At 39.4% G+C, this 25,561-nt stretch overlaps 2 protein-coding genes across 14 annotated transcripts in view; one reads left to right on the top strand and one right to left on the bottom strand.

Annotated features, from left to right (window-relative positions):
* The window catches only part of NIF3L1 (NGG1 interacting factor 3 like 1), a 49,606-nt gene that overhangs the window by 19,574 nt on the left and 4,471 nt on the right, over positions 1-25,561 (bottom strand). For 2 of the 11 annotated variants that reach the window (XR_010410266.1, XM_045868262.3), the window contains exons 1-5: positions 13,235-13,412; positions 11,354-11,814; positions 10,360-10,522; positions 5,627-5,753; positions 3,053-3,191 (exon numbers count right to left, since the gene is read on the bottom strand). Coding sequence is in view for 10 of the 11 variants with exons in the window: in XM_045868262.3 (XP_045724218.1) it covers positions 3,053-3,191; positions 5,627-5,753; positions 10,360-10,522; positions 11,354-11,789 (865 nt within the window). In the remaining variant the exon portion in view is untranslated. Of the gene's footprint in view, positions 1-3,052; positions 3,233-5,626; positions 5,754-10,359; positions 10,523-11,353; positions 11,815-12,511; positions 13,192-13,213; positions 13,420-25,561 lie in introns of those variants that run through there. The other 9 variants (XM_045868260.3, XM_064586901.1, XM_045868257.3 and 6 more) reach the window with 9 other exon arrangements.
* On the top strand, positions 13,451-23,827 carry PPIL3 (peptidylprolyl isomerase like 3). 3 transcript variants are annotated; one of them, XM_045868268.3, is made up of 8 exons: positions 13,452-13,832; positions 14,364-14,439; positions 14,575-14,726; positions 15,248-15,322; positions 16,513-16,606; positions 18,035-18,102; positions 21,255-21,373; positions 23,505-23,827. In XM_045868268.3, exons 3-8 carry the CDS (start codon positions 14,724-14,726, stop codon positions 23,629-23,631), a joined length of 486 nt encoding a protein of 161 aa, XP_045724224.1. In that variant the 5' UTR covers positions 13,452-13,832; positions 14,364-14,439; positions 14,575-14,723; the 3' UTR covers positions 23,632-23,827. The 3 variants fall into 3 exon arrangements, with proteins under 3 accessions (XP_045724220.1, XP_045724224.1, XP_045724221.1); XM_045868265.3 differs by lacking the exon at positions 14,575-14,726 and having other exon boundaries at positions 13,454-13,832; XM_045868264.3 differs by lacking the exons at positions 14,364-14,439; positions 14,575-14,726 and having other exon boundaries at positions 13,451-13,832.

Genomic DNA, 25,561 nt, shown 5'->3' with positions numbered 1-25,561 from the left:
TCTTGAGAAAGAACAAAGCTGGAGGCATCACACTTCTTGATTTCAAGATGTACCACAAAGGTTTAATAATCAAAACAGCACGGTACTGGCACAAAAAGAGACACATAGATCAATGGAACCGAATAGAGCCCCGAAATAAACCCACATTTATATATGGTCAATTAATCTTCAACAAAGGAAGCAAGAATATGCAATGGGAAGAAGTCTGCTCAACAAATGATGCTGGGAAAACTGGACAGCTACATGCAAAAGAATGAAACTGGACCCCTATCCTACCACCATACACAAAAATAAACTCAAGATGGATTAAAAACTTAAATGTGAGACCTGAAACCATAAACTCCTAAAAGAAAACATAGACAATAATTTCTCTTACACTGAACTTAACAATACTTTTCTAGATAGGTCTCCTGAGGCCAGGTAAACACAAGCAAAAACTGGAACGACACCAAAATAAAAAGCTTTTGCACAGGGACATCTGGGTGGCTCAGTCAGTTAGGCGTCTGCCTTTGGCTCAAGTCATGATCCTGGAGTCCTGGATTGAGCCCCACGTTGGGCTCCCTGCTCAGCAGGGAGTCTGACTCTCCCTTTGCCCCTCACCCCGACTGCGCTCGCTCTCTTGCTCTCTCTCAAAAAAATAAAATCTTAATTAAAAACAAAAAAAACCTTTTGCACAGCAAAGGAAACCATTGACAAAATGAAGAGGCAATTTACTGGAAGGGGAATAGATATTTGCAATGATAAATCCAAAAACAGGTTAACATCCAAAATATATTAAGAACTTATACAACTCAACACTAAAAACAAAAAACAAATAATCCGATTTAAATGGGCAGAAAACCTGAACATTTTTTCAAAGACATACAGACGGCCAAAAGACATGTGAAGAGATACTCAACATCACTCATCATCAGAGAAATGCAAATCAAAAACCACAAGGAGGTATCATTCACACCTGTCAGAAAGGATGAAATCAAAAAGACAAGAAATAACAAATGCTGGCAAGATGTGGAGAAAAAGGAACCTTCACGTACTGTTGGTGGGAATGCAAACTGGTGCAGCCACTGTGGAAACCAGTATGGAGGTTCCTCAACAAATTAAAAATAGAATACCATATGACCCAGTAACCCCACTACTATTTACACAAAGAAAATAAACACACAAACTTGAAAAGACATATACACCCCTATGTTTACTGCAGCATTATTTACAACAGCCAAGCTAAGGAAGCAACATAAATGCACATCAATAGATAAATGGAGAAAGATGTGGTAAGTATACATAATGAAACATTTACTCTGCCACAAAAAAAGGAGATCTTGCCATTTGCAACAACATGGATGGACCTAGAGGGTATTATGCTAGGTGAAATAAGTCACAGAGAAAGACAGATACCATAATGAGGAATCATACATGGAATCTAAAAAAACAAAAGAAATAAATAAAAAGGAGAGCCCTAAATACAGAGAACAGATGGTTGCCAGAGGAGAGGGGAAATGGGCCAAATACGTGAAGGGGAGTAGGAGACACGTCCAGTTACAGAATGAGTAAGTCACGGGGACAAAAGGCACAGCACAGGGAAAATGGTTAATGGTATTGTAATGGTGTTGTATAGTGACAGATTGGTAGGCACACTTAGTGAGCATAGCAGCATCTACAGACTTGTTGAACACCTGAAACTAATATGACATTGTATGTTAAGTATACTTCAATTAAAAAATAAATGAAACAGGGGCACCAGGGTGGCACAGGTGGTTAAGCGTCCAACTCTTGGTTTCAACTCAGGTTGTGATCTTAGGGTCATGAGATCAAGCCCTACATCAGGCTCCGCGCTCAGCGCAGCGTCTGCTTGGGATTGTCTCTCCCTCTCCCTCTGCCCCTCCCGCGCCCCCCCCCCCACACCCACGTGCGTGCTTGCTCTCTCTCCAAAATAAAGATATAAATCTTTAAAAAATTAAATCAATCAATCAATCAATAACATAAAAATGTTGTTTGAAAGAAAAAAATCAAAAAAGCAGCTTTGGGGTTGGATCAGAAGTCAAATCCCATCTCTGCCACCCATTTTCTTTGGAAACTAACTTCCATGAGTTGTTTGGGGACTAAGTTACCTATTTGTCTGAACCTGTAATATAATGGAACAAAAATACCTCCCACATAATTAACAGCTAGCATGTACTATATTCAATGTATGCCAGTCACTGTGCCCTGTCACATGAATTAGACTAACTTGATGAGTAAGGTTTTCTTATTGTTACTGCAGTTTTTACAGATGAGACTACCATGACACAGAGGTGTTCACTGACTCGTCAAAGTCATGCAGCAAATAGGACAGACAAATTTGAACCCAAGGCATTCAGAATCCACACTCAGAACAAGTATGCCCCACTCACTGCCTTTGCAGTGGGAATTCACATACTTAAGAAGTTCAGTACACTGCTAGGCTCACTGCAGGACAAATGGTCTGTTCACTTCCTTTGTTCCCCCAAATACTGGGAAAAGCCAAAGGACAAGGCAGTGGCTATAAGACTCAAACTGCAGTGGGTCACTTTGCACCTCATTATAAAATATCACCAGTATTGTAAAATATAACATTTGCATTGTTAATTGGAGCAATAACAATTTCCAGCTCTCTTCTTGGCCCATGGTAGGACTGCATTTCATGCCCTGACTTGTACTGGCAATGTGATTAATTCTGGACATGAGTTAAACAGAAAATGTATCATTTCCAGGCTGGAATACTTAATTGATGCTTTAAGACCCTCCTAACTCTCCCTCTGCAACAGAAATCAGTCTACAGTGAGGAGACTTCTGCTGCTGACTTGAAATGAACACCAAATATGAGAGAGATATAAATCTTGTTTGAGCCAATAAGATGTATACCACAGCATAACCTAGCCCACCCTGATTGATAAAATAAACCAGTCATCTCCCATGAGCTAACATGTTTCCTGTCACTTATATGAATATATAACCAAGAGCTTCAACTTTTGCCCAAACGCTACATAATACTACATTAGTAGATACACCGGACAAATAAACAGTACATATTTACCTAAGGTCCTTCCTACCCCAAGAGCAAGGCGAACATGAGATAGTTTAAGGTGCCTTTTGATTCGCTCAATCATGGTTGCCAAGGAAACAGATTCATCCAGTGTGCATAACCGTCCCATTCCAGTATGTAGAAGCAGAGGCTGAGGAGAAACAGAAGTTAGAAAAACTATCCATCTTCATCCTAGAAAACAAACAGCAAATGATGAGAATAAAACATGCACACTGAGCTTACTATAGCCAGCACCAGGCTAAAGTCTCGATATGCAAACCTGACAAAAATATTCTCTGACTTCTATGAGCTCAGTCTTCTGGAAAGGCAGATCTTTAGATAACTAATCATAATAAAAGTGTTTAAATACAAGAGAGGTGCTATTTTATGGAAGCACAAGGAAACCACAAAATAAATGAGCTGGTACTTGGCGTGGGGGTACTTGGAGGAAGTGCAATCAAAGGGGTTCTTTTTGTTGTTGTTGTTGTTTTTTAAGATTTATTTGTCAGAAAGAGAGAGAACATAAGCAGGGGGAGCGACAGGCAGAGGGAGAAGCAGGCTCCCCGCTGAGCAAGGAGCCCAATGTGGGGCTCGATCCCAGCACCCTGGGATCATGACCTAAGCCGAGGGCAGATGCTTAACTGACTGAGCTACCCAGGCTCCTGGAATCAAAGGTTTTACAGAGACTTGGGTCTCCCAGATCAGAAAAAAGGTTAAAAAAAAAAAAAAAAAAGGAGTGATGGTAAGTGCAGTGTAGTAGGAAAGGGATAGGGTGAAATGTGGAAAGGCATGAGCTCAGGGTGGATCTAAGAACAGACACTCTAGCTGGTGTGCAGAGCAAGGGCTAGGGACAGAAGGTATGGCCAGTCATGAAGGGCTTTGTACACTGTGCCAGAAAGCATGGACTGTCTCTTTTAAGTGCCCACTAGGGAGACTACTCATCTCCCAGGTGACGAAAGATGAGAGTTTCAACTACTACGATGACAAAGCAAATAGAGAAGAGACAGTTTCGATTTGGGGACAGATCAGCAGGGCTGGGATTTATGAGAGGCAAGGCAGAGTTGTGGAATCTTGGAAAATAAGGTAGGTGATGATGCCACCAATGAAACAGAAAAAATATTTAAAGGGGTGATGTAGGGGCGCCTGGGCGGCTCCATCGGTTAAGCATCTAACTCTTGACTTCGGCTCAGGTCATGATCTTAGGGTGGAGCTTGCTTAAGATTCTCTCTCTCCCCCTCTCTCTGCCCCTCCCCCCAACCCCTGCTCTCACGGGTGTGCATGTTCTCTCTAAAAAATAAATAAATAAAAATAAAGGGGTGATATAGGGTATAAGGTCAGTATTTGTATATATTGAAGTACTTGTGGGATCTATTAGGAGGAAAATGTCCACAGAGTCCCTGGAAATACGAGTTTAACTTTTTACCTTAAGAAAGCATTCTGAGCCAGAAAAGTCAAGATATAGGAATCATTATACAAATGGTGGCCAATTGTTAAAGGAGCAAATAAAATGGTCCAGGCAGAGGGTATAAAAGAGATAGAATCTATAACCTGTAACGGAGTCTCTAACCCTAAAAAGAACTGCTATGTAATACTAGGTGTCAACTACACTTCAATAAAAACAGAATCTTTAGGGGCGCCTGGGTGGCTCAGTCGGTTAAGCATCTGCCTTCAGCTCAGGTCATGATCCTGGAGTCCTGGGATTGAGCCCTGCATCCGGCTCCCTGCTCAGTGGGGAGTCTGCTTCTCCCTCTGCCCCTCTCCCTGCTTGTTTTCTCTCTCAACTAAATTTTTTTTTAAATCTTAAAAAAAACAAACAGAATCTTTAAAATTATTTTTTATTTTTATTTTTTTTGAGAGAGAGAATACATGTGAGCTTGGGGGGAAGCGGAGTCTTGAGCAGGATCCACACCCAGCGTGGAGGCCCACTTCATGACCCACCTCATGAGATCATGACCTGAACCAAAATCAAGAGACGGACACTTAATGGACTGAGCCACCCAAGTACCCCAAAACCAGAACTTTTTTTTTTTTTAAAGTACGGCACCACTATGACCTGAATATGTCTGCCCCACACAAATGGATACGTTGAAATCCTAACCCCCAAAGGTGATGGTATCAGGAGGTGGAGCCCTTGGGGGGTACCTAAGTCATGAGTAGGGAGCCCACATGACTGGGATTCGCTTATAAAATAGGCTCAAAGATATCGCTAGTCCTTCCTTTTATGTGAGGACACAGAGAGAAGGCGCCACTGATGAACCAGGAAGTGGGCCCTCACCAGATACCACTCCCAATCTGTTGGTACCATTACCTTGGACTTCCCAGCCTCCCGAACTGTGAGAAATACATTTCTGTTCTTCAAAAGCTATCCACATAGAGCCCAGATATGTTATAGCAGCCCGAAGAGACTAAACATCTATCAACACTTTTCCACTCCTGGAACGTCTCCCTTTCTCAATATATTTTTCAGGGTATTTTATGCACTCAACACCATCTTGTACTTCTTTAAGTAAAGTTAATAGCCTGTCAATCTAACAATTTACAAATAAATCTGTCAAACAAAAATGCACAGTAATATATTTTTATTACCTTCTCCAGTGACAGAATTTCGGTCTTCTGATAGAACTGTCTGCTCTGGGAAAGAAAAGCCACCACCTGTATCAAAGCCTCCTGACTACAATTCAGACTAATCCGTGTTTGTTCTTCACCATCAGTCCTATTAAAAAAAAAAAAATCACTTGCTCCTTTAGGATAAATGTAAGTGAAATGTATTTCATTTTTCGTAAAGATTTTATTTATTTGAAAGAGAGAGAAAGCGAGCATGTGCTCACAAGAGAAGGGGCAGGGCGGGAGGGAGAGAGAATCCCAAGTAGACTTTGTGCTGAGTTTGGACCTCACTGCCGCGAGGCTCAATCTCACAACCCTAAGATCTTGACCTGAGCTGAAACCAAGAGTCAGGTGCTTAACCAGACACTTAACTGACTGAGCCACCCAGGTGCCCTTTGAATCGTATTTTAAACAATCCAGTTTACAACCTCCTGAAAAAGAGATTAGATTACATGAAATTTAGGATTCAATCCCAAACCAAACTATTCTCTAGAATAATATTCCTCAAACTTCAGCATGCATCAAAATCTCCTTATAGATTTTTTTTAAAAAGATTTATTTGAGAGAGAGAGAGCATGAGCGGGAGGGGCAGAGGAAGAGGGAAAGAGAATGTCAAGCAGGCTCTGCGTTCAGTGTAGATCCCAACACAGGGCTTGATCTCATGACCCTGATATCACAACCTGAACGGAAACCAAGAGTCAGATGCTTAGCCCCACTGCACAACCCAAGCACCACAAAATCTCCTTGTAGACTTATTAAAACACAGATTGCTGAGCTTTACCACCAGAGTTTCAGATTCAGTAGGTCTAGGTGGGGATCTGAGAATTTACCTTTCTAACAAGCTGCAGGTGATGCTGAGGTTGCTGACGCAGGGACCTCACTTTGAAACCACTGTTATAGAACTATTCTTTTTTTTTTTTTTGGACAGAGAGCACAGAGCAGGGGAAACAGCAGAGGGAGAGGGAGAAGCAGACTCTCCGCTGAGCAGGGAGGCCGATGCGGGGCTCAATTCTAGGACCCTGGAATCATGACCTGAGCCAAAGGCAGATGCTTAACCTACTGAGCTACGCAGGGGCCCTGTTATAGAACTATTCTAAATCCCAGGTGTGTATCAGCAATCTGCTAGCTTCTTAAAATGATAGCTGCTGGACCCTTCTACAGATCCAGTGAAACAGAACTTCTGCGAATGGGAGTAGGGCAAACTGAATTTTTTAAGGCCCTACAGAAGTTAACTTTCAAATATCACTGAATACAAGGATCTCTGGGACAGATTTTCAGGCAAACCCAATTCTAATTACATAGATCTAGGATGAAAAGCCAAAAATGTGCATTTTTCATAAGCATCCCATTAACAATGATGTAGGGGGTCCTTGAGTCACCCTCTGAAAAGCAATGCCCTAGAGCCTCTCCAGAAAGATTGGCATCAGGAAAGTTTTGTATTTAACCATAAACTCTAACTATAATCATAGAGTTCTAGAACTAAAAGACACCTTAAAAGAATCTGGAGTTGTTGTCAACCCTGGAATCATCTGTGGAGCTTTGAAAAGAAAAACTGCCTGGACCCCAATCTAATGGTAAAGCCCAGATATTACCTGTAATAGGGAAAAACTAAAACCAAATGTGCATCAGTTTAAAAAAAAAAAAAAAAAAAGCTCATCAGTTAGGAAGAAGAATGCTTAAAGAAACCCAGTACATCTAAAGTAAGAAACACTACACAGCAGGTAAAGAGATCTTCTATAACTATATGGGATGATCTCTAAGACACCCTGGTAAATAAAAAAAGGCAAATGCAGCATACCATTTAATTAAGGGGAAAAAAAAAACTATGCATTTCTTCATATCCCTGTATACGTATGAAAAGATACCCACTTCTCCAAAAACAGGGAAAAGATGATTGGCATTGAAGATCCTGGAACTGAGTAAAAGGAACAAGGAGGACTTTCATATTGTTTGAAATTCTCATGCTTTATTTCTATCATTTTCTTTTAATTTCAGTATTTACACAGTATTTCAATATGGTAAAAGACCACCATGACTGGAATCTATAAAGTCCTATAATTTCTCTTGAGATTCTTTAAATTCCTCAACACTATTAGAAAACATTTGCAATTTAATTATAAGGTGTCTACACTTAAAAACCTCTCATAAGGGGCACCTGGGTGGCTCAGTTGTTTAAGCGTCTGCATTCGGCTCAGGTCATGATCTCATGGTCCTGGGATCGAGCCCCACGTTGGGCTCCCTGCTCAGCAAGGAGTCTGCTTCTCCCCCTCGCTCTGCCACTCTTCCCTGCTTGTGTGTGTGCACGCTCTCTCTCAAATAAAGAAATTAAATCTTTTTTTTTTTAAAGATTTTATTTATTTATTTGAGAGAGAATGAGAGACAGCACGAGAGGGAGGAGGGTGAGAGGGAGAAGTAAACTCCCCGTTGAGCAGGGAGCCCGATGTGGGACTCGACCCCGGGACTCCAGGATCATGACCTGAGCTGAAGGCAGTCGCTTAACCAACTGAGCCACCCAGGCGCCCAAGAAATTAAATCTTTAAAAAAAAAAAACCACTCATGAAAGAATCACTTTCTGTTGTAGCCTGATACAGATTTCCACTTTATTAAAATCATTATATTTATCTTTGTTTTTTAAACAATTATTAAGTTACAGCTTTGTGTAACTTGTCTTTTAACATGTTTCAAAAGGCATTAGGATAAATTAGCTTCAAAGGAAATCATCTATGAGACACCATTTTGGTATCTCTGCCCTAATAAATGATTGGCCTTATAAGAGGCACCTGAATGGTTTTTTTTTTCCCCTTTAAAGTACTTGGGAGGACGTGGAGAAAAGGGGGAACCCTCTTACACTGTTGTTGGGAATGCAAACGGTACAGCCACTCTGGAAAATAGTATGGAGGTTCCTCAAAAATTTAAAAATAGAACTCCCCTATGACCCAGCAATTACACTACTAGGTATTTATCCAAAGGATACAAACATAGTGATTGGAAGGGGCACATGCACCCAATGTTTATAGCAGCAATGTCCACAATAGCCAAACTATGGAAAAAGCCTAAATGTCCATCAACAGATAGATGGATAAAGAAAACATGCTATGCATATACAATGGAATATTACTCAGCCATCAAAAACAATGAACTCTTGCCATTTGCAACGATGTAGATGGAACTAGAGCATTATGCTAAGCGAAATAAGTCAGAGAAAGACAAATACTGTTATGATTTCACTCATATGTGGGATTTTAGAAACAAAACAGATGAACAAAGGGGAAGGGAAGGAAAAATAAAATAGGATGAAAACAGAGAGGGAGGCAAACCATAAGAGACTCTTAATTCTAGGGAACAAACTGCGTGTTGCTGGAGGGGAGTTCGGTGGCGGGATGGGCATTAAGGAGGGCGCTTGATGTAATGAGTACTGGGTGTTAAATACAACTGATGAATCACTAAATTCTACCCCTGAAACTAATAATACAGTATATGTTAACTAAATTGAATTTAAATAAAAAATAAATTTTATTTATTTTTAAAGATTTTATTTATTTGACAGAGAGAGAGCACAAGCAGGGGGAGCGGGATAGGGAGAAGCAGGCTCCCCGCTGAGCAGGGAGCCTGACGTGGGGCTCGATCCTAGGACCCTGTAATCATGACCTGAGCCAAAGGCATATGCTTAACCGACTCAGCCACCCAGGTGCCCAAAAATAAAATTTAGAAAGTGCTTGGGAGGGGCGCCTGGGTGGCTCAGTCGTTAAGCGTCTGTCTGCCTTCGGCTCAGGTCAGGATCCCAGGGTCCTGGGATCGAGCCCCGCATCGGACTCCCTGCTCAGCGGGAAGCCTGCTTCTCCCTTTCCCGCTCCCCCTCCTGCTTGTGTTCCCTCTTTCGCTATCTCTGTCAAATAAATAAAATCTTAAAAAAATAAAAATAGGGCGCCTGGGTGGCTCAGTTGGTTAAGTGACTGCCTTCGGCTCAGGTCATGATCCTGGAGTCCCGGGATCGAGTCCCGCATCGGGCTCCCTGCTCGGCAGGGAGTCTGCTTCTCCCTCTGACCCTCCTCCCTCTCATGCTGTCTCTCATTCTCACTCTCAAATAAATAAAATCTTTAAAAAATAAAATAAAATAAAAATAAAAAAATAAAAGGTGCTTGGGAATCACTGATTTGCTGGAAACTAAAAGTAAACCCATGTAATCATGTGTTATCGGTAGGATTTATCTATTACTCTCAAGTAAAAACCACCTTTCAATGTTATCAGGAAAACTAGAAATATTTTAAGTAAAAGGTGTAGCGCAGTCCCTCCCACATAAATGTTACTTGTCATTTTTATTGTTTCGAAAAGACCCCATGGAACACCCACATGCAAATGAGAAGTATGCTGCCTTAGAAACCCATTCTGGGGCGCCTGGGTGGCTCAGTCGTTAAGCGTCTGCCTTCGGCTCAGGTCATGATCCCAGGGTCCTGGGATCGAGCCCCACATCGGGCTCCCTGCTCAGCAGGAAGCCTGCTTCTCGCTCTCCCACTCCCCCTGCTTGTGTTCCTGCTCTCGCTATCTCTCTCTCTCTCTGTCAAATAAATAAATAAATAAATCTTAAAAAAAAAAAAAAAAGAAAGAAACCCATTCTGGGGGAAAACAGTTTCAGACCTAAATACCAGGGTTATAGAATTTATAAGGAAGATCCATACAGATAAATATACACAAAAAAGGAGAAAAATATATCGTACCTAGTAGAAAAAGAAGTGACAGAAACATCTGCAATTTCTTTCACTGCAGAAATTACTTTGTCCAGGTCTTCGGTGCAGTTAACACTGAATTCTACTCTATGCGTCCCTGCTGTGGGGTAGTTGGGAGCTTTGGAAGGATGTATGGGCCTGGAGGTGCAAACTCCTAGGAAAAAAATGGTGGGTTGTTTTTTTTTTTTTAATTAAAAAGATAAACTGTATGGGCAAAATTTTAAGGAAATGAGTTTTTAAAGATCAATTCTCAGACACTTATGTAACACACACACACATACACACATACCCCTTACATATATACCTAAATCCCCATAATCTAGGGATTTAGTACATATAAAATCAAATTTATTTTCAGAATTATTTTCCAGAAGACTCTTAAATATCACAAAAACTTGACTCATGAATTCTTAGAGGATATACAGAATTGTGACTGCTTCCTAAATTTATTCATGTAAACCATCATTCCGGTTGCAAATGCTCATAATCTACTTGACCACATTAATCCAGATATGTCATCATAAAAGCTTCAGCCCCAATGAGTAAACTAAAATAACTTACTAAAAACAAAACTAAAACACATAGGCTGAAGTCCTTCATTGTACTGGGCTTGAGCAAGCATTCAATAAAACTCTGATGTCTATTTAACTGACACATGAAGTATATTCTGGAGAGGTCTGAGCTCTCGACTCAATTTAACAAGCACTTCTTGAATTTCTGGGTGCTAGGCACTGTGCCACATGAATGAGGACTCACAAAGATCAGTACAGCAATGAAGATTTCCTATGCTCTCCTTACTCATTAAGGATAAAAATTAAGTTTCTCAAATACAATTGCTAGATTTCACAACATTATTTTTAAATACATAAAAATAAAATAACAGTACCCACATCTAAAGCAGTTAAAATTCTGTTGGAAAGACATTCTAAAATTTCAAAGCATTTGTAGGGAAAATATTAAACATGAAAGAATAAGAGCTTCTCACCAAGCCCTTTAGCCAGCCAGCTGTTGACTCCCTGGGGTGCAGCATCATAGGCTGTGTGAGGAGAGTAAATACCGACTCTGTTTTCCAGAGCCCGGATCACCAGGCGTTCCTTCCAGGTTTTCCAGGTAATGTGCTTTAAGGGTCGGAAAATAGGTGGATGGTAGGAGAGAATGAGATCCACCTTCTTTTGCAGCGCCTCCTCCATTACTTCCTCGGTCAAGTCATTGGTAAGGAAGAGTGTGTGTACAGCGTGTGGTGGGCTTGGTTCCACCAGTAATCCAACATTGTCCCAACTCTCAGCAAATGAGAGGGATGCAAAGTCATTCAAGGAGGAAAGGAGCACCTTCAAATCCATGAAGGAACGGGAAAAATTGCAGATCGGGGAATGAACAAGCCGGACTGTTCTGGGAATGAGGCGTACAGGAGAGGACAACATACAGAAATCAGGCAAAACTGAGTGTCTGAAGTCAAAACACAGAAAAAGGGTACACAGATACACGTTAGGCCTGGACCTTGGAGGGAGCAAACCATATGAGTAAAAGAGCTGTAGTCACATATTCCTGGGTTCAAATACTGATTCTGCCACTTACCAGGACACAGTATATTAGATAAGTCATTTAACCTGAGGTTATTTTCTCATTTACAAAATGGGAGACACTATAACCTACATCAGAGGCCATTCACAGGAACAAATCAATTAATATGTGTAAGTCACCTAGCATGAGCCTGGTACATAATACACAAATGTTCATCCCCACCTCCTCGACCTCACACACACCCTGATTCTTGTTCTTCCCATCCTTGCTTCAACCACTCTCCTCCCTTCTCCAGTTCTCTAAATACTACCCTTCCAAGTCTCCTTCAACTTTCTAAAGCTTTTCTCGACAAACCTTTTCAGTGTCTACACCCTATACAAAACTAACACTATCAACTCCATTAAGAATCCAGGAACATTTCTATTTTTGAAGAACAGCATTCATAGTATGCATAATAACTAACAAGATAAGCACAGCCAATCGTAAATTTAATCAAGTATTCGTAACCCAGTAATTTCAAAAACAAGTTTTTCAACAAAAATATTTAACAAATTTGTTGAAAAAAGTATTTTTTCAGCAAAAATATTTACTACTACATGTGTGTACTTATTCAGAATCTGACTGGAAATGCTGCGGAGCCTCCAAAATCCACTGGAGCCTGGGGTCTTGGAAGATCTTCTAAAGGTTCTTATACCACTTTCCCTCTCCGATTCCAAGTACTGATACCGCCCCGCTCTCCAGACTCTTCTAAATCTGGCAGGCGTGAAAGTGAAGCCCTAGTGGGCCACCACAGCTTTGAGTTATTTACTGCTAAATTTGAAAGAGCCCTTGAAAATAACACAGAACACCCTCCATTTCACAGATCAGGAAACTGAGAGGCTGCGTGGCTTCACGCCGCAATTAACAATGGGAGGCGGCACACGTGGTGGTAAACCGACTCTGAAACGAGACGGACTCCCAGAGCCACAGCTGTGTAACAAATTACCTAACCTCTGCTGTCCTCCGAAGAATGAAAATAGTGCCCGCTTACGGTGTGGTCGCAAGATTTAACCGTACAGCTGGGAACAATGCCTACTGTCAGCACTGTTGTTTTTTTTTTTAAGATTTTTATATTTTATTTTATTTTGACAGAGAGAGACCCAGTGAGAGAAGGCGCATAAGCAGGGGGAGTGGAGAGGGAGAAGCAGGCTTCCCGCGAAGTAGGGAGCCCGATGTGGGGCTCAATCCTAGGACCCTGGGACCATGACCTGAGCCGAAGGCAGACGCTTAACGACTGAGCCACCCAGCTGCCCCAGCACTGTTTTTAAACATTAGTATGACCCACTTTACAGCCTGCAAACTGCACCTTGTTACGTTGCTTCATCTACCTCTCATTTCAATCCCACTTCCGACCTTTTCCAGGACAACGAAAAGGCCAAACACGGCAAGAAGCTCCTGAGTCGGCACTTCTTCCCTACTGGCGCCCCACGCTATCACGCCACAAACTAATTTCCTGCCCCTGTCGCCTCCTCCGCCTCCTTTCCCAGAAGCACCCTCACAACTTCCAGGCCGTGCACTAACCCACTTCCGGTCCTGCGCAGGGCCTCCTGGCATTGCAGGATGGGATGGAGAGGAGCCGGGCGGAAGTGGTCCTTGCCATTTTACGTCTGAGCCCAAGGTACTGCTAGAGGTTGCCCGGAATGGTTCCGGTTTACGTTTCGTGTCCTTGTATAATTATTAAAAGAGCTCCTTTCACTGTCAAAAGCGTACCAGGTGAGGACAAATTACATTGTCTTCCTAGTTCTAGTCATTTTGGTTTGAAATAGGAAGGAAGGAGGCGAGCAGGTGAGGGGCGTTCTCTCTAATGGGTCCCGCGCTCGACTTCCGGTAGCCCGAAGACACTAATTTCGAAACGTGTTATGCAAGGGCATCTTTTCTGTTTCAACAACAGCTGTGCTAAGGTGGTAAGTAACATCACTCATTCTTTCATTCACTTATCGAGACTCTTGCTAAGCTCTGTGTTTTAATTCTTGGGCTTCGAGTGAGCATACTGGGCGGGGAGGGTGATATTGGAACAGACTTAATTAGAAAAATATATAGCGTATTATTGATAAGTGCTATAGGAAAAGATAATTGGGCAGGTACTAGAGTGAAGGCAGTTTTAAATAGAGTTATCAGAGACTTGGACGTGAGGAATATAACTGTCCAGACGTCTGAGTCTAAGTGCTCCAGACAAAGAGAGAACACCCAGTGTCTAGACCCCAAGGCGGAAATGTACCTGACTTGGAAGAGTTGCAGGGAGGCTTTTGAAGAAGAGTGAACAGGGAAAGTAGGAGATTGAGGGGCTTGAGTCGGGTAGGTTCTCATCGTTTCCATAACCAGATTTTTATTACTTGGGGATGCTATTCGAGACTCTTTCTTTTAAATATGCAGTAGAAATGAGCATGTGTGAGTTAAGAGAGGAAAATGAACTTAATTTTCTCTTTTGGGAATAGAGACACGTTTTCTAACTTCTGGTAAGACTGAGAAATTAAGCAATAGTACTTTCTGAAACGATCAAGAAGAAAAATGGTAAGTTTTGTACAATTTTTTTTTTAAATTTTATTTGTCAGAGCATGAGCAGCTTGAAATAGAAGAAAAGCAATGAGAATAATGCTGTCTCCCTCTCACCCTACCTCCAACTCACACACTCCTACCCTCTATCAGCCCCACCATACTTTCTGACTGCTAGAAACACCTGGAAGAAGAGAAGTGAGAAAGGAAGCCTCAGAGTAACCCCCCACCCGACAAGGGAATAACAAAAAGAATGCAAGTTACTGGAACATCAGATAAACAAAACGCAAGCAAGGAGTAATATGGTTAGCGCTGCACATTTAGGATCTAGAAACACAGAAGATTGTTGTCTTTAGTGAAGAAAGGAATTGTTTTTAACACTCTCTCTCATAATTAAATTACATAAGGGAACTGGTGGAGACTTTGTTTTGAAAAGTTGTTTTCTTACTATTTTTCAATATATATTAATGATGTTGGTGAGTTGCCATTTAAATCAGTAATATTAACATAACCATTGTTTTCATTTTTATTGATGAAAAATTCATACTTAAAAGAAGTATTTCCATCACAATATTTACTGTTAAATGTTTAGGGTAGACAGCATTTTACATTAACATATTTATCTTCTGGAGTTTTTTCCTACTGTTGAAATAAATTTTGAAGAAGTACAGCTTACTCTCAGCTATGTGGACAGTTCATCTCTGAAATGGTATTTCTTTTTGTGTTTTCATTCATATTCTCATCTTTAATCTAGTTGGGGGAATAATACAGTGCATAAAGTTATGGAGAAATCTCATTTGTTCTTACATTTTTTTCTCCTTTTTAGTCAGTGACACTGCATACAGATGTAGGTGATATTAAAATAGAAGTTTTCTGTGAGAGAACACCCAAAACTTGTGAGGTGAGTACATTACGTACATATAAAAAATGAGTTAATGCCGCACGATAACCATTTTGAAATTAAATTATCTAACCTAAAAAACAATAAACACTTGTATATAAAACCAGTGTCAGGAAAAACTAACCATCATAATTTCTGGTCTAGTTTCCACTTAACTTTTGATGTTAAAGGTGGATCAAAGAAAGGGTAGATAATTTTTCTCTAACCATAGAGTGGTTGGTATCTTTTTCTTTTCACTTATTTTCCTCAGGAAATATAATCATTAGGATATTAGATAAGAGAACTGTTTCTTACATTATTTTAATTATTTAAATTTCAAAGAAGGAAAGAGCTCTCTATATTCATTCAACAATTATTTATGAAAGGCTATCTTGTCAGGGGAATACAGTAATGACCAAGAGACATCCCTTGCCCTCATGGAGCTAACATTCTGAGAAAAGAAGTTGGTGGCGGGTGGGAGGGTCATTCTAGAAAAAAGTGATTCTAGATCATGATAATGCCTTGAAGGAAACAAAGCGTTGAAATAGAGACTAATGGAAAAGAATTATTTTTTTTTTTTTTTAATTTTTTTTTTTTTAAGATTTTATTTATTTGCGAGAGAGAGAATGAGAGACAGCATGAGAGGGAGGAGGGTCAGAGGGAGAAGCAGACTCCCTGCTGAGCAGGGAGCCCGATGCAGGACTCGATCCCGGGACTCCGGGATCATGACCTGAGCCGAAGGCAGTTGCTTAACCAACTGAGCCACCCAGGCGCCCCTGGAAAAGAATTATTTAAAAGAAGTTGAGGGCAGGCCTAGCCAAGAAAGTGATATTTAAACTGAGTGCAGAATGTAATGAAGGCATCTCCATGGAAAGAGAGAAAAAGAATATTCCAGGTGTAAAGATAGAAGTGCAAAGGCCTCAAGATGGGAAAGCCTACCTCTTTTGGATGAATTTTCAGAATGATGATGGGGTTAACATAGTAAGTAAGAGAAGTTATTAACACATGAGATGTAGAGGTATGACTGTATTCTATTCCAAGAACAGAAGGAAGCCATTCAAGTGTTTCAGGCAGAAAAGTGACATTATCCAAAGTAATGCCTAAAAAACATAAATGCATTGTTATGGTGTTTTGAGTAAATACAGTTTGTTCATTACTTTAAATGTGTTTCTGCTACACCATTTCCCAATCATTATTTTTACCCTTTTCAGAATTTTTTGGCTCTTTGTGCCAGTAATTACTACAATGGCTGTATATTTCATAGAAATATCAAGGGTTTCATGGTTCAAACAGGAGATCCGACAGGTAAGTTACTGCATTAATATCTATCTAGAGAATTGGGTATATAGTATGAAAAAGAGGGCAAATAGAAAAATATATAATGTAACATTGTGTGTCAACTATACTCAAATTAAAAATATTTTGCGGGGGAGGTGCCTGGGTGTCTCAGTCAGTTGAGCATCTGACTCTTGATTTCGGCCCAGGTCTTGATCTCAGGGTTGTGAGTTCAAGCCCCTAGACTAGGCTTGGAGCCTACTTAGAAAATACATATATATAAATATATTTTTTTTAAGTAAATAAAATTTATTTAATTTTTATAAAATAAAACCGAAGATATAAGCCCATAGAGTTTTTGTAACCCGGCTACCTTACCATAGCAAGAAATTTTTAAGTAGAAGCTACTGGCATCTATCTTTAAAATAAAATATGACTGGCATGCTTGGGTGGCTCAGTCAGTTGAACATTGGACTCTTGGTTTCGGCTTGGGTCGTGATCTTGGGATTGTGAGATCAAGCCATGCATCAGACTCTGCACTGAGCACAGAGTTTGCTTGGGATTCTCTCTCCCTCTCCCTCTGCCCCTCCTGCTTGTGCACTCTCTCTCTCTCTCCTTAAAATAAATAAATAACATCTTAAAATATGAACAATAATGATAGAGGAGTTGTTTTTTTTATAGAGATACTTTATTTTTCTGGTCTGTAAAGTGAAATTTTGAGAAGAGAGGACATAACAAGTTTTATCTTTATTTATTTTTTTAAAGATTTTATTTATTTATTTGAGAGAGAGAGAATGAGAGAGAGCACATGAGAGGGGGGAGGGTCAGAGGGAGAAGCAGACTCCCTGCCGAGCAGGGAGCCCGATGCGGGACTCGATCCAGGGACTCCAGGATCATGATCTGAGCCGAAGACAATTGCTTAACCAACTGAGCCACCCAGGCGCCCTCTTTATTTTTTTAATTTATTTATTTTTGTGAGAGAGTGCACGTGGGTGCGCAAGCATGAGCGGGAAGAGGGACAGAGAGGAAAGCAGACTCCCTGCTGAGCAGGGAGCCCAATGTGGGACTTGAACCCAGGACCCTGGGATCATGACTAAAGCCAAAGGCAGACACTTAACCGAATGAGCCACCTAGGCACCACACATTTTATTTATATTTAGTTATTTGGGCACCTGGGTGGCTCAGTCGGTTAAGCGTCTGCCTTTGGCTCGGGTCATGATCTCAGGATTCTAGGGTCAAACCCCACGTTGGGCTTCCTGCTCAGTGCAGAGCCTGTTTCTCCCTCTTCCTCTGTCTCTCCCCCAGCTGTGTGCTCTTTCTCTCTCACAAATAAATAAAATCTTTAAAAATAAATAGATAGTTATAAACTAGCCCTTATGTTTTAGAAAATGAACCTTTTCAACTTTAATTAGTTTTTAAATTAGATACTTCTTTTGATTTGTCTGTCTTGTAATATAGGTACCGGAAGAGGAGGTAACAGTATCTGGGGCAAGAAATTTGAGGATGAATATAGTGAATATCTTAAGGTATATCTCTAGTGCTTCAAAATCTATTTTCTCATGCCTTGTTTACACTTGAAAACTTTAATACATACATTGTAGTAACACAAGTTAATGTCATTAGTATACAAACATTATTTTTTTGTAGTCTTAGTACACTTGATAAATGTCAGGGAGAAATTTATAAATATCAATTGCATTTCTTGCCTAAAATATATTCTGGAATGTCACAATCACATGGATCTTGATATTAAGTGAGCTTATCTTTGGGTCCAACCTAAAATGTTTAATCAGTAATGTACCAAAAGGGCTTAATGTCTCACTATAAAATTTATGTTGAATGACATGAATCACCAGCCTTTTTTGAGAGTAGGGAGGAAAACCTATGAGACCTCCTGGTTGCAGTATTGCACATTATCAATATGAACTTTTATTATCTTCTGTTGGATGTTTGAATATTCCTGAATTAATGTCTGTGGTGGATCCCAACTAGGTTAAAGGGAAGTGCATAGCATGGTAAAATTAGAGATTTTTATTTCCTTTCCTGTTTTTTTTTTCTTTTCATATTTTTTCTCAATTTTCCAAACTTTCTAAAGAAGCTTTTCTTTTTAATTTCCTTTAAAAAAAAAAAAAAAAGATTTTATTTTTAAGTAATCTCTACACCCAGCATGGGGCTCAAACTTACAAACCCGAAATCAAGAGTCGCATGCTTCACCAACTGAGCTAGCCAGGTACCCCAAGAACCTTTTTTTTTTTTAATAAGAAACTAATGCATGCCTGTTTTTTTTTTTTTTTTAAAAACTAATTAAATTAAAATTAAAAAATTAAATCAATCAGTTATACTTCCCAGAGAGGACATCTGCTGACAGTTATCATGTGGTCTTTTAAACTTTGTATCTGCATAAAATGATAACTTTAGAAATTAGAAAAAAGAGAGAAATTCTCCTCTATAAGAATATGTAATTTAGTACATCATATTTCAGTCACATTAAAATATATTCTGAAAAAAATCCAGGACAATTCTGAAAAAAATTCCATTGCAGTGTTTATGTCTGGATGGTGAGACTAGGAGTAATTTATTTTTTCTTCTTTTTGTTTTCTTTCATAAGGGAACATTACTTTTGTTATAGGAGTTGAGGTTGGGAGGTGATAAATTGTTTATAAGTCATCCTTTTCCTGAATTAAAAACAAAACAACTTTTTAGGCATTAATTAATAACTGCTTCCATAACACTAATCTGTATACCAGTGGTTTTCAACACTGGTTAATACAGACTCACGTGTGGAAGTTTTAAAAATATGAAATATTTTGGCCTTACACCCCCTAAATAGAAAAAGAATAGGCCCGATTAGGACCTAAATTATACTTCAGGTTTCCTGCGTGATTCCTACAGTTAGGGTTAAGAACCTTTATATACCAGAGTTGAGGGTGTGTTTTGAATATTTACATACTCTGACCCAGCAATTCCATTCCCAAATGTTTACCCTCCAGAAACTCTTGTACATGTGCATCAGGAAACAGTACAAGAGTGTTCCTAGAGTGCTATTTTAATAGCAAAAATCTAAAAACAACCCAAATGTCCACTGATCATAAAATGGAAATTATATTCAGTTGTAGAATATTATCCAGCAGTAAAAATCACAACTACCGCTACACATTCGTGTGTAAATCTTAGAAACATAATGATGGTATAAATAGCATTTCCCAGAAGACTACAGATAGTATGATACTATCTTAGAGAGCTCAGAAACAAAAGAAAAAAATATATTTTTTAAGCATGTATAAAGATAGAATAAGTGGTTCTCTCGGAGAAGTTGAGGTAATAGATGAGTACATAGGCATACGCAACAGTTTGGTAAATTATCTTAGAAATAGGTTAATGAGTATTTTATTAAGTTATAAGTGGTACATACATTCTTGTGTATTATCAAATGTAACATTTGGGAGTCACCTTTTAGGAAGACAATAAAGCATTAATATCTTTTTTCACATTTTTTATTTAAATTCAATTAACATATAATGTATTATTGGTTCCAGAGGTACAGGCCTGTGATTTATCAGTCTTATATAATACCCAGTGCTCATTACATCACATGGCCTTAATGTCCATCAAAGCATTAATATCTTGATATAGCTATATTTCTATTGCTTGTCTCATTAGTGTTTCTTGATGAATAGCTAAAAAGGGAGTGACCATTATTTATTGCAGCACCTCCTTATAACACAGTTCTCATGTCTTCAGTCTTATCAATAAAGTTCTTTTAATTCTTTAAACAGTCCCTGTATAACAAATAGTATCATGAATATTTGAGCTGTAGGAGACCTTCCCTTAGATCATCCAGTCCTGGGTCATGAACTGACTGCCCTTGGGTGGGATCCACAGATGTATTCTCAATGGCCATTGGCTTAAAAAAATTTTTTAGTGCTATTAGGTAAGAGATATACCATTCCTTTTGCCAGACTCCATCACTCCCTAATGTGTACATTCTGTCCAGTTAATTTATTATCTGCTGACCCTTGTGAGCATTTGAATTACGAATAAACCCCTGAACTAGTCCAACCTCCCTCCCTTGTTTTACAGATAAAGAAACTAGCCAGAGTCCAGTGTATGTGTGAAGAGCTTATGGGGATTTTGGTTTTGTTGTCTGCCTGATCGTTTCATGCCAGCATGTTCCTTAATATAAATGTAAGGATGTCTATTAATACCTTGGTATTGCGAAAAATGTTTGTGGCTATACTCCTCCAAAGTGAAAATGAAATTAACTGAGGCATATGATTTGATATATAAACAATTTACATACAAGTTTTTGAAATACAGATAATACAGAAAGTGAACATTCGGGTTAGCCCTAATAGAAGCTGATTAAATGTTTTCTTGGTCCCTTAAAAAGTACAGGTCTTGGGGCACCTGCGTGGCTCAGTCGTTAAGCATCTGCCTTCGGCTCAGGTCGTGATCCCAGGGTCCTGGGATCGAGCCCCGCGTCGGGCTCCCTGCTCCGCAGGAAGCCTGCTTCTCCCTCTCCACTCCCCCTGCTTGTGTTCTCTCTTTCACTGTGTCCCTCTCTGTCAAATAAATAAGTAAAATCTTAAAAAAAAAAAAAAAAGTACAGGTCTTGGCTTGAGTCCTATATTTGGAATATTTATATAAAAACACAGTTAAATATTTTGGCCTTTTACAGCACAATGTTAGAGGTGTTGTATCTATGGCTAATAACGGGCCAAACACCAATGGATCTCAATTCTTCATCACCTATGGCAAGCAGCCACATTTGGACATGAAATACACAGTATTTGGAAAGTGAGTATTTTGGTTACTGTTTCCTTTGGAATTTCATTGCAAGGGATACATATGAGAGGCTATGATAATAGCATAATACTGAAGGAGCAGTATGAAAGCTAAATACACCTGGTAAGTCCACCACTTACCAGCACTGTGACCTTGGGAACTTCTAACCAAGCCTTAATTTCTTTATTTTGTAAAATAGGAGCCAATCTTTTTTTGGTAAGGATTATTACGCAAATTAACAGTAATGTATTTCTTCTTATGAATAGCATTTTGCAGCAACTGACAGATCTGAACAACAGTGGCTTCAAAAAGATGGGCTAAGATGGTGGTTCCCTTCTGTCACCAGTGTTCTTCCTAAACCATCTTTATCTTCCATCCTCATGCCCACCGCATGGTCCTAATATGGGCAGCATAGCTCCAGTCAGAACATGTGTTCCAGGCAGAAAGGAGGAGGGAGGGCAAGAGGTGCTTGCCAGCTGAGTCAGCCCTATTTATGTATGTATGTGGGTAGGTAGGTATGTAGGTATGTATGTATGTAGTAGGCTCCACAAGTCAGCCCCTTTTTAAAGAGCTTTCCTGAAGACCCAGAACTTGGCAATGAGGCCTCCCCTTGTCTACAAGGGAGGGTAGGAAATGTTTTTCAGCTGGACACATTGCTGCTCTCAATAAAATCAGGTTTCTATGAGTAAGAAGGGGAGCCTGGATCCTAGGGAGGTGTTTAGCAGGCTCTGCCAAAATACCCAGTTAGCACTATGCCTGGGAATTGCTTTTATAAATCAGCAAGAAGTCAACTTGTCTGTTCATTTAACAAATATTTACTATGCTCAATAAACCAAGGCACAGTTCTAGAGTTTCTTTGACTTAACAGTGTGGATGCCAAATTAGGTTAATTAAAAATAGAAGACTCAACAACTCTTAGTTTTCATTCCATATATATATTTAATTTATAGATTAATATTCAGTGAAATTAATGAAATATTACAGCCCCTAGTAGTAATTGCCTGGATATAGGTCACTCAGGTTCCCTTCTTTTCATTTTCTCCTTTAACCCACCATTCAGAATTATCGATCATTAATTACTAAGATTTATGTTACTAGTTTTGTGACAGAACTAGAGAGTTAAGAACAAAGATTCTTAACCTTAGGTCCCTTAAGTCCTTGAAATTATGTGTTCTGTGTGTATACACACGTTTTTCTGGGAAGATGGTACATAGCTTTCCATTTGTTTTCAAAGGGCTCTGTGTCCCAAATACTTGACTGACTTGCCTCAATTCTACATGCCCTTTTTTGCCTGAGATCTGTTTCCTATAGCCTCTGTTTCTCTTACTGACCCAGAAGGTGGGAAGGTTTTTGAAACTTTAAATTTAAAGACTTGGTGGGGGGCGCCTGGGTGGCTCAGTCCATAAAGCAACCAACTCTTGATTTTGGCTCAGGTCATGATCTTGGGTTCCTGGGATGGAGCCCAGTCTGCTGGAGATTCTCTCTCCCTCTCCCCCCACTCACATGCTCTTTCACTTCGCTCTCTCTAAAATAAATAAATATATAAATAAAGCAAGCCACCTTTTCTTAGCAAATGTTTTAGACCAACTTGCCTGAAGGATAGCTGTCTATATATATTTTTTTCTTTGTAGTAACATGAAATACACTTGCTGGAAATGGGCTTAAGTGTCCCATCTTCCCTTCTCTTATTATTACTGCTTTTTGTTGTTGCCCAGATGCAAAAAGTAAAAACACATTTAAACAATGAAGTGTAAAGCAGCCACTCACTTCAGGACCTTCAGTATAGGGCAGTACTAAGTAATAAGTGTCACCCATACATACTTTCTCTGGGCTTTCCGATAGCAAAGAAAATCTTAAAACTGGTTATATTGGACCCATTTGTAGCTATGCTGTGGGAGTACTTTGATGGTAATATTCCTACCCATTGCTATGGTCTAAAGGCATAAAAATGAATTTTTGTTTCTGAATTTTGGCTAATATCCATGGTAGAAAATCAATATTTTATTGCACACTTAACTAGGGAATTCAAAGAACTATGAGACATGGTCCTTTTCTCTTAAGGAAACTGTAATTGCTATAGGTATTTGGATACTATGTTTCAATCTAAGGAATTTTTCATACATTTTTATTGTTTCTATTTCAGGGTAATAGATGGTCTGGAGACTCTGGATGAATTGGAGAAGTTACCAGTAAATGAGAAGACCTATCGACCTCTTAATGATGTACACATTAAGGACATAACTATTCATGCCAATCCATTTGCACAATAGCTATAATCTGGAAAAATATTTGGCAGACTATTCAAGGAACACACCTATTGTGCTTTACCCAGTTTTAACTATGTTGAAAGATTACATCATCCTTCTGCCTGTTTATAGCTAAGATCTTCTATGAGTTGGTGTTACCGTGGGGGCCCAAACAGCTTTTATTCCCATTATTAAAGCATATTTTTTACTATAACTGTTATCTAATGTATTTAAGTTTAATTTTTTAAAAACTCTTCTAATTTTTTGTTACATATAAACATTCATTTTTAAATGCTGTCTCAAATCCAGGCATTTTTGAGCACTCTAATTACATATTCCTGCCATATCTAGTCCATATCCTAGAAGTAGTCTTTTCCATTAATTAGTCACTTTGTACAGTTAAGAGTAAGGACAAGATCAAATCCAGGCATTTTTGAGCACTCTAATTACATATTCCTGCCATATCTAGTCCATATCCTAGAAGTAGTCTTTTCCATTAATTAGTCACTTTGTACAGTTAAGAGTAAGGACAAGATAGAGATGATCTAGAAAAGCCAGCCAATCCATTTTGCTGTTTTCTGTAGTCTTTAGATTTACAGTAAAGGCTCAGAGAAGTCCTAGTTTACAGTAAGCACTCAGAATTTCCCAACTCATTTGCCCATGGAACATTTTTGAAAGCTTATCATTTAACAGTATTGCAGGACAGAATACTACAGGTGATCCATTTGGAAAATGCAATTAGTTGGTTAAGAGCACCAGCTGTAGAGTCCTGGACTGTGTTTGAATCACAGCTCTACCTCCTACTAGTAACTTTAGGCAGGTTAACATCTCCCAAGTTTTCTCATCCCTAAAGACTCATCCCCCTCATAAGACTATTAGGAGAATTAAATGAAACAATGTGTGTAAAGCTTCTGACATGTTTAAGTGTTCTGTAGTGAGTAAATGGAAGTAGCTCTCCTAACCTTTCTCTCCATCACAGGGCTCTCACCGAATCAGGCCTCATCATTTATCAGGCGATACCACTGATCTCATCAAGAACCATATTCTTCAACCTGTTTTGATCACCTTGGTTAGATTTTGGGTATTTCTTGGTTTGTATCATTTCTGTAGATAGCTGATCGAAATAATATTTTCTTTCTTAACTACAATTTGGATGTTAGCTCGCAATATCCTCTTATTACCATCTATACCTTCTACTAAACTGATGTGCCAATTATACTAATATCCTCACTTTTTTGTTGTTGTTTTTTGTTTTTTTAATTTATTTGAGAGAGACAGAGATAGTGAGAGAGAGCTCGAGCAGGAAGGAGGGGGAGAAGCAGACACCCTGCAGAGCAGGGAGCCCGATGTGGGGCTCGATCCCAGGACCCTGGGATCATGACCTGAGCCGAAGGCAGAGGCTTAACCATCTGAGCCACCCGGGCACCCCCTCACTTTTGTTTTTTTAAAATGAGCTCTGTGCCCAATGTGGAGCTTGAACTCACAACCCTAAGATCAAGAATTGCATACTCTGCCTACTGAGCCAGCCAGGTACCCCTAATGCCTTCACATTTTGATTCAGCCTTTTAATTTAATCATTTAGATTTCTAGACTTAATATTAAAGCCTCTTTTGGGTAGAATTTGTTTTGACACTTATACCTGATATTTTTCTTTTCCAATTGAATGACACTGAAATTTTTTGTCATTACTCTTAAGAGGCTTTTACTGATTGTCAAGATGTTTTTGTACTGACTGGCATTCCCTCAGTTTTTATTCTAAACTCTGCTTTTGTTTTTTTAAGTGCTACCAATATGGTGGGTTTTTTGGTTTTTAGAGCTCATTCTTATAATGTCTGTTTAGTTAATAAAGATCTCATAAAGAGACTGGCTGCCCACCTTGGGCCTATTGGAGGCATCATGAGGATCAAAATCCTAACACTGTTTTCTGTCCACTCACTGAGTTGACTGGTTCAAA

The sequence above is a fragment of the Mirounga angustirostris genome, unplaced genomic scaffold (assembly GCF_029215605.1).
Source record: "Mirounga angustirostris isolate CCGP_5_RB_7025 unplaced genomic scaffold, mMirAng1.0.hap1 SCAF_3, whole genome shotgun sequence".
Lineage (NCBI taxonomy): Eukaryota > Metazoa > Chordata > Mammalia > Carnivora > Phocidae > Mirounga > Mirounga angustirostris.
Note: the sequence above shows the minus strand (reverse complement) of the source record. Positions and strands in the feature narration are given on the sequence as shown.